This window comes from Salmo salar, chromosome 06 (genome assembly GCF_965601325.2).
Source record: "Salmo salar chromosome 06, fSalSal1, whole genome shotgun sequence".
Classification (NCBI taxonomy): domain Eukaryota; kingdom Metazoa; phylum Chordata; class Actinopteri; order Salmoniformes; family Salmonidae; genus Salmo; species Salmo salar.
In genome coordinates this window covers 32,977,512-32,986,423 of record NC_138296.1, presented here as the reverse complement: position 1 = coordinate 32,986,423, position 8,912 = coordinate 32,977,512, and the positions used below count along the sequence as shown (strand labels likewise).

Here is an 8,912-nt window from a genome sequence, read left to right as displayed (position 1 = left end):
CTCAGGGTCCTCCTCATTACCTGCTGAAGTGGAGGTGAAAGCACTTTTGAGATGAGTCAGAGTGGAAGGCTTAATTAATTGCTAGGTGAGCCCTGACTGAAGCCAAATATGGGTAGAACACGTGGACATACACAGAGTGTACAAAATATTAGGTACACCTGCTCTTACCATGACAGACTAACCAGGTGAAAGCTATGCTCTCTTATTGATGTAACTTGTGAAATCCACTTCAATTGGTGTAGATGAAGGGGAGGAGACGGGTTAAAGAATGATTTTTAAGCCTTGAGACAATTGAGACATGGATTGTGTATGTGTGCCATTCAGATGGTGAACGGGCACGACTAAATACACTGCTCAAAAAAAATAAAGGGAACACTTAAACAACACAATGTAACTCCAAGTCAATCTCACTTCTGTGAAATCAAACTGTCCATTTAGGAAGCAACACTGATTGACAATAAATGTCACATGCTGTTGTGCAAATGGAATAGACAACAGGTGGAAATTATAGGCAATTAGCAAGACACCCCCAATAAAGGAGTGGTTCTGCAAGTGGGGACCACAGACCACTTCTCAGTTCCTATGCTTCCTGGCTGATGTTTTGGTCACTTTTGAATGCTGGCGGTGCTTTCACTCTAGTGGTAGCATGAGACGGAGTCTACAACCCACACAAGTGGCTTAGGTAGTGCAGCTCATTCAGGATGGCACATCAATGCGAGCTTTGGCAAGAAGGTTTGCTGTGTCTGTCAGCGTAGTGTCCAGAGCATGGAGGCGCTACCAGGAGACAGGCCAGTACATCAGGAGACGTGGAGGAGGCCGTAGGAGGGCAACAACCCAGCAGCAGGACCGCTACCTCCACCTTTGTGCAAGGAGGAGCAGGAGAAGCACTGCCAGAGCCCTGCAAAATGACCTCCAGCAGGCCACAAATGTGCATGTGTCTGCTCAAACAGTCAGAAATAGACTCCATGAGGCTGGTATGAGGGCCCGACATCCACAGGTGGGGGTTGTGCTTACAGCCCAACACCGTGCAGGACGTTTGGCATTTGCCAGAGAACACCAAGATTGGCAAATTCGCCACTGGCGCCCTGTGCTCTTCACAGATGAAAGCAGGTTCACACTGAGCACGTGACAGACGTGACAGAGTCTGGAGACGCCGTGGAGAACGTTCTGCTGCCTGCAACATCCTCCAGCATGACCGGTTTGGCGGTGGGTCAGTCATGGTGTGGGGTGGCATTTCTTTGGGGGGCCGCACAGCCCTCCATGTGCTCGACAGAGGTAGCCTGACTGCCATTAGGTACCGAGATGAGATCCTCAGACCCCTTGTGAGACCATATGCTGGTGCGGTTGGCCCTGGGTTCCTCCTAATGCAAGACAATGCTAGACCTCATGTGGCTGGAGTGTGTCAGCAGTTCCTGCAAGAGTAAGGCATTGATGCTATGGACTGGCCCGCCCGTTCCCCAGACCTGAATCCAATTGAGCACATCTGGGACATCATGTCTCGCTCCATCCACCAATGCCACGTTGCACCACAGACTGTCCAGGAGTTGGCGGATGCTTTAGTCCAGGTCTGGGAGGAGATCCCTCAGGAGACCATCCGCCACCTCATCAGGAGCATGCCCAGGCGTTGTAGGGAGGTCATACAGGCACGTGGAGGCCACACACACTACTGAGCCTCATTTTGACTTGTTTTAAGGACATTACATCAAAGTTGCATCAACATGTAGTGTGGTTTTCCACTTTAATTTTGAGTGTGACTCCAAATCCAGACCTCCATGGGTTGATAAATTGGATTTCCATTGATTATTTTTGTGTGATTTTGTTGTCAGCACATTCAACTATGTAAAGAAAAAAGTATTTAATAAGATTATTTCTTTCATTCAGATCTAGGATGTGTTGTTTAAGTGTTCCCTTTATTTTTTTGAGCAGTATATTTAAGTGCCTTTGAACAGGGTATGGTAGTAGGTGCCAGGCGCACCAGTTTGTGTCAAGAACTGCAATGCTGCTGGGTTTTTACATGTTCAACAGTTTCCTGTGTGTATCAAGAATGGTCCACCACCCAATGGACTTCCAGCCAACTGTTGGATAAACCTGTCAATAATCAACTGACTGGCTTTCTTGATGTTTATAGTATTCTGTCTGGTATGCAATCTAGTTTCCGCTCACCGCAACCTTAAAGGTCCTAAATAATGTCACCATTGCCCTTGATTCTAAGCAACCTTGTGCTGCTATTTTCATTGACTTGGCCAAAGCTTTTGATACGGTAGACCATTCCATTCTTGTGGGCCGGGTAAGGACTATTGGTGTCTCTGAGGGGTCTTTGGCCTGGTTTGCTAACTACCTCTCTCAAAGAGTGCAGTGTATAAAGTCAGAACATCTGCTGTCTCAGTCACAACCTGTCACCAAGGGAGTACCCCAAGGCTTGATCCTAGGCCTCACACTCTTCTAAATTTAAATCAACAACATAGCTCAGCCAGTAGGAAGCTCTCTCATCCATTTATATACAGATGATAGTTTTATCCTCAGCTGGCCCCTCTCCAGATGTTGTGTTAAATGCTGTACAACAAAGCTTTCTTAGTGTCCAACAAGCTTTCTCTGCCCTTTACCTGGTTCTGAACATCTCCAAAACAAAGGTCATGTAGTTTGGTAAGAAGAATGCCCCTCTCCCCACCTGTGTGATTACTACCTCTGAGGGTTTAGAGCTTGAAGTAGTCACCTCATACAAGTACTTGGGAGTATGGCTAGACGGTGCACTGTCCTTCTCTCAGCACATATCAAAGCTGCAGGTGTATGTAGGTTAAATCTAGACTTGGTTTCCTCTATCGTAATCGCTCCTCTTTCACCCCAGCTGCCAAACTAACCCTGATTCAGATGACCATCCTACCCATGCTAGATTACGGATACGTAATTTATAGATCGGCAGGTAAGGGTGCTCTCGAGCAGCTAGATGTTCTTTACCATTCGGCCATCAGAATTGCCACCAATGCTTCTTATAGGACACTCTATACTCTGTAAACGGGTCATCTCTGTATACCCATCGCACGACCCACTGGTGATGCTTATTTATAAAACCCTCTTAGGCCTCACTCCCCCCTATCCGAGTTATCTACTGTAGCCCTCATCCTCCACATACCACACCCGTTTCGCCAGTGAAATTGTGCTAAAGTTGCCACAAGCAGAAACATTCCTGGGTCGGTTGTCTTTTCAGTTGGCTGCAGCTAGTGACTGGAACTATTGAGCTGCAACAAACACTCAAAGTGGACCGTTTTATCTCCATCTCTTCACTCAAAGACTCAATCATGGACACTCTTACTGACAGTAGTGGCTGCTTCTCGCAATGTATTGTTGTCTCTACCTTCTTGCCCTTTGTGCTGTTGTCTGTTCCCAATAATATTTGTACCATGCCATGTTATGTTGTCTTGGGTCTTCCTTGATGTAGTGTCTCTCTTGTCGTGATGTGTTTTGTCCTATATTTTTAATCCCAGCCCGTCCCCACAGGAGGCCTTTTGGTATGCCGTCATTGAAAATAAGAATTTGCTCTTAATGGACTTGCCTAGTTAAATAAAAACGTGGCGTGTGGGAAGCACAGGAGTCAACACGGGCCATGACCCAACAAATTGAGGCTAAAAGAGGGTGCAACTCATTACAAAAGGTGTTCTTAATGTTTTGTACACTGTGTATAGCCAGTTGGCTGAATGGAAAAATGACCTGCATGTAAAAAGACATGTGGCTGTATACTTCCACATTCATGTAAATCAATAATGATCTAAAAACTGACAAGGAATTTAATCGTCTACAGACATACCATCATCCTGATTAGTGCACTCTGGACTGCAGTATTCTTCCCTTGAAAATCTGGACAGCCTGCAGCAGTGGGCCATATGACAATAGTCCAGTCACTTTCGCAGAGGAACATGTGTTGATGGAATAAGTGCCAGGATCTGTTACCCTGACCAAATTCCCATTACGCACCCAAAGAACAAAAATGATTTTAGCGGAGAACATTTATACAATACGTACATCTTGCCGTGTAACCATGCAGGTTATGAGATTCGCAACCCATCTATTAGCCATGGAACTGTACTAATTAACCACATCTGCTGTTTTCATTATTCACTGAGCTGTCATCTGCAGCTTTCCAATATGCTGACAGGCAGCAGTACAAGGCCACCAGTACTGCCCAAACGCATCAACACCCTTCAGCTCCAAGGTAGGCAAACGCTACAGTGAACTACAGGCAAGCAGCCCTTTTGAAGTCAGCCTATTTCATGAGCCATGCTGACCTTGACAAGTTTACTGCCAACAGGTGCAACCTCATAGAGTCCATGACTAGCCTGTGCATTAAAGCAGAGATCACCCCTTCAGTAACAAGATACTAACGCCAGGGAGCAAGCACTGAAAAGGGCCTGAAATTGGTGGCAAGATGAGGAACCATTTTTGCCCATGGGGGCAGATCGGCAACAGGCAGTATATTTTGGCTGTGTAAAATTAATTAACATTTGCCCTAATTTTAAACTGCATTATTTAACTTCTTGGGCAAAGCGACCAAATCCACATAGAAATGTGAGTTAGAGGCACTCATCGAAAGCAAGTCTACGGGTAGATCTGTTCTATGCATCTATTCAGTTTGAGTCTTTGTACACCAGTGTCAGACAACAGCACAGCGGTTTAGGTGGTACAAACCGTATCTACACAACTTTGTCACAAAACAATAAGCTAGCTGAATTTCTCCCTGAAAACCGCTGGGCCGTCAAGTCCTACTTATCAGGACACTCAACTTCATTTGATCAAGCCACATGTAGCAAATAAGCATTTTTTGTTGAACAAATTCATAGACCTCAATACAAAAACTCAACTTGCTGTGCCCAGTTAGGCCTCATATTAGAAGAAGAAACGAGAATGGAGTTTTCACTTGTTTTATTATTAAACAACTCCGCAGTGCAGTATGAGGACTCATACCACCAGACAGAGCTAGAGGACACGGCATTTAGGCCGTCTCTTCCTTGGCAATGCGGTCCTTCTTGAGTGGTCCCTGTAGACAGAAAGGACAAGTGGTCAGTAACGATGCATATACAGAGTTTAATAAGCAACCTCTAGGCCATCTGTGGCTCCAGGGGTGATGTTCCCAGAGAGTGAACAGGGAACAGCAAAAAAATGATGCCGCTCCCCTGCCTCACTGAAGTTTGATCTAGCACCTGAATGGAACCCAAATTCATACCAAGAGTGAACCAGGTTACGATAAGTGCACTACGGGCATAGGGGACTGAGCTGCAATGCCGGTTGTATGTGAACTAGGGTGGGTCCACTACATAGATCCAGGGGACTTGTGAAACAGAGGGAAGACAAGGGAAGAGACAAGTGAATGTCATGGAAACTGAACGCACCATGAACGCCTTCTTTTCCTCCACTGTCTGGAAGCGGCCGTGGCCAAACTTGGAGGTGGTGTCGATGAACTTCAGGTCGATCTTCTCCGTGGCACGACGGCTCGACTGCACCAACAGAGACTGAAAAGAGGCATTAAAAAAAAAAAATAGAAAAAAAAAAAAAAAAAAGAGATAAGTGATGCATTCCTTTAACAGGCCATACAGGACAACAATATTTAGCCCATTGTCCATCTGGTATGAAACAAATGCCCTAGAGTCAGTATACGTCAGACCTGTACATGCAACAAGGACAGCACACAGCCAGTTGTTCAGTCGGCCCAGGGAGGGAACTACCCATATTTATCTATTCAGTTTATCCAACTTATAAGTACCTAAATCCCAACTGACAATGCATTGGAATAAACGTGTATAAGATGGAATTGCCTCGTTCCTCACCTTGCGCAGGGTTAGCACCCTCTTCTTGACTCCAATCGTGCAGCCCTTCAGCATGACAAAGTCATTGGTCACCTCTCCGTAGTGGACGAAGCCTCCCAAAGGGGTGATGCTCTTGTTGGACAGATCGTACTCAGTGGCAGCGTTGTTCTTCACCAGCTTGCCGTCCTTGGTGTGGTAGCCCTGGCCGATCTTGTAGATCTTCTTGTTGATCTCTGTGCGGTGGTGGTAGCCCTTCTGACCAGCGCGGGCCACAGAGAAGGCCACACGGGAGGGATGCCAGGCACCGATACAGGCCACCTTACGCAGACCACGATGGGTCTTACGGGGGAGCTTCTTTGTGTGCCAACGGCTGGTGACACCTGAAGGGGAAATTTCAATGTTTAGTACCTGAGGACTTGGCATGAATAACTGAAGCTTGGTTAACTACATGGTCATTAGTGGGTTGTGGTCTCAGAAGGAAGGCAGCATGGAATGTATCCTCATGCGTGTCGGACGCCATGCCTGGCGCAGTGTTCCGTGGTCTCATCACAGACACAAAGCCCTTCTTAAAAGACACATACCTTTGTATCCGTGACCCTTTGTGACACCGATGACGTCGATCATCTCATCCTGGGTGAAGACATTGGTGATGGGGATAGACTGCTCCAGCCTCTCACGGGCCCAGTCCACCTTGTCAGAGATGGAGCCTCCATTGAGCTGCACCTCCATCAGGTGGGACTTCTTCTGCCTCAGGGGCAGCAGCCTCATCTGGAGGGGGAGGAGAGAGGCAGGTGAGCCTGCTAGTCCTGGGACAAGGACCAGTATAGCTGGTACAAACACTATGTTTTCAACCCATAACTGGGTTAAAATGTGATACTAGGGACATTGTCTCAGAAGGAAGGCAGCATGGAATGTATCCTCATGTGTGTCGGACGTCATGCCTGACGCAGTGTTCCGTGGTCTCATCACAGACAGTCAGAGGGAGATCTGATTCATTAAAACTACGAGGCATTGCAGGGAGCGTATTCTATCCTGCTCAGACTCACCTGCGTGTGGGCGATGATGCGGACGACCTGGCAGTACTTCTTCATGGAGGCGAAGTCCTTCTCCAGCTGCTTCTTGCCCTCGTCATCCTGCCACTTCTTACAGTACTTTGTGAAGGCCTTCTTCTTGGACTTGTACCTGAGAGCATGCAGCGTGACCGAGGGTAGGGGAGAAGAGGCACACGGGTTGGCACAGGTCCTTCATAACCCCAGGGGGCCAGCGGAAGAACACTGCACTCAGCTGCTCGCCCAGCCTTCACAGGGGCGAAGGGGGCAGTTACAGCTTCAGAAGAGGTTTCGGCTCATGGCGCGGTTTCTAAGAAGCACTTTCCACCGGCCAGAGGAGCCCAGAGCTCATCAGGCCACGAGGCACCCGAGCGGAGCTGCCACCAGGGGGGGCACCGGATGTTAAGATTCGCTCAGTAAAACACTACATGTTTTATACGTTGAGCAACATCATGCTTCAAAGCGCCTATCTAAATGTAATTATACACTACATTCAATCATCAAAATGTTTTTGTAAATGTCTACTTTTCATGTGTATAATGACTCACCAGTTCCTGTAGAAACGACGCTTGCACTCGTCACTGATGTGCTCAGCGAAGATGGTCTTGAAGGAGCGCAGGCCACGGGGGGTCTCGACATAGCCCACAACACCCACCACAACCATGGGAGGAGTCTCCACAATGGTCACAGCCTCAACCACTTCCTTCTTGTTCACCTCTGTAGGAAAATAGTAGTCAGGTATAAAGGTGTGTAATACAGGAGTTCCACAGTAGACTTAAATTGCAAAATGTCAATGCTCATCCACTGCGCTCAGTGCTCGACATTCATCAAGGGTTAGACCCAATATGTCCGCCCGTCGAGGGGATCATCATAGGCAGAAAAATAAAATAAAAACTACAGTACTGCAAGACCGAAGCTAATATGGCTCGGTTATGTATTCATAAATCCCCACAGCAATATTCACCCAGTCAATTAAACTAACAAAACAGCATGAAGCCAAATACTCACTTGAGCCAGGTCTGTCGACTTCACGCACGATGTGAGTCATACCAGCCTTGTAGCCAAGGAAGGCAGTCAAGTGGACAGGCTTGCTGGGGTCATCCTTGGGGAAGCTCTTCACCTTACCACGGTGACGTCTGCTCCTCTTACGGGGCAGGAAGCCCAAGGATCCGTGGCGTGGAGCCGAAAATTTACGGTGGGACTGTGAAGACAACGCAATTCAGCACATGGTCCATGAGGCATACAAAAGGACATGAACGCACGCCAGTCAGTATGTCACAACTCGACATTGAACAGGAACAGCACGAGGCCAACCATTCTGTCCGCCCGTCGAGGGAATCGTCTCCCATATTCAATGATTTCTACCTATTGGATGTTTGATCAATAACCGGAGTAGCAACCTCATTAAATAAATCCCAACTGACGATGTAAACAGCGTCTTGGAATAAACATGTGTAACGTTAGAGGTTCGGAGGACCTCGACTAGCTACTGTTGGGCGGGCTAATGGGTGTCAGGCCTCATACCGTAAAGCCCGTTATCGGTAGAAACTTAACTAGCACGTTGTCGGTTTTAAACAAGTTTCATTGTGAACTTTACAAAATGTTTATTTAAAATGTATTTGAGTAACGAAGCATGTTAGGCCTCAGTGTATCAGCCATTTAAACTACCAGTATGCCAACGATTACTGCATACATTCATTCTGTAATAATCTAAGACCATGTTATTATGGTAAGGTCTAACATCATACAACTGTATTAATTACAAATACACATTTTAATTGCAAATAGACACATATTGATTTAGAGCGGGAACATATAAGGATTGCGAAGATGCAAAACGGATTGAAAACGCAAGTCTCAAATAAGAAAGATGAACTCACCATTTTGTCTCAGAGCCGGTTGAAAAAGAGGCCTGTGGAAGGGGGAGGTTTGGTATTTATACAAGGACGTGCCCCGTCACGTGATTAACGTCGCCAACCAGCATCATGGCTCCGCCTTCCGGCTGTACAAACCCTTACACTAGAATTGTAGATTTTGAGCAACAGAAATGCATCAGGTAATAGATAAC

General features: G+C 46.8%; 1 protein-coding gene and 3 non-coding genes across 4 annotated transcripts; all 4 read right to left on the bottom strand.

The window, feature by feature from the left end:
- Window positions 1-4,898: 4,898 nt before the first annotated feature.
- Window positions 4,899-8,757, bottom strand: rl3 (60S ribosomal protein L3). Its single transcript, NM_001141606.2, is given in 8 exon segments — window positions 4,899-5,029; window positions 5,382-5,501; window positions 5,817-6,175; window positions 6,377-6,563; window positions 6,842-6,977; window positions 7,393-7,561; window positions 7,853-8,045; window positions 8,725-8,757. Coding segments are annotated over 8 exon segments (1,212 nt in total). The 5' UTR covers window positions 8,728-8,757; the 3' UTR covers window positions 4,899-4,984.
- Window positions 5,115-5,245, bottom strand: LOC123743621 (small nucleolar RNA SNORA54). Its single transcript, XR_006770477.1, has one exon. It is a non-coding gene; the product is annotated as a small nucleolar RNA SNORA54 (small nucleolar RNA).
- Window positions 6,260-6,352, bottom strand: LOC123743626 (small nucleolar RNA U83B). Its single transcript, XR_006770482.1, has one exon. It is a non-coding gene; the product is annotated as a small nucleolar RNA U83B (small nucleolar RNA).
- LOC123743627 (small nucleolar RNA U83B) lies at window positions 6,679-6,772 on the bottom strand. The gene has a single exon (XR_006770483.2). It is a non-coding gene; the product is annotated as a small nucleolar RNA U83B (small nucleolar RNA).
- Window positions 8,758-8,912: the final 155 nt, after the last annotated feature.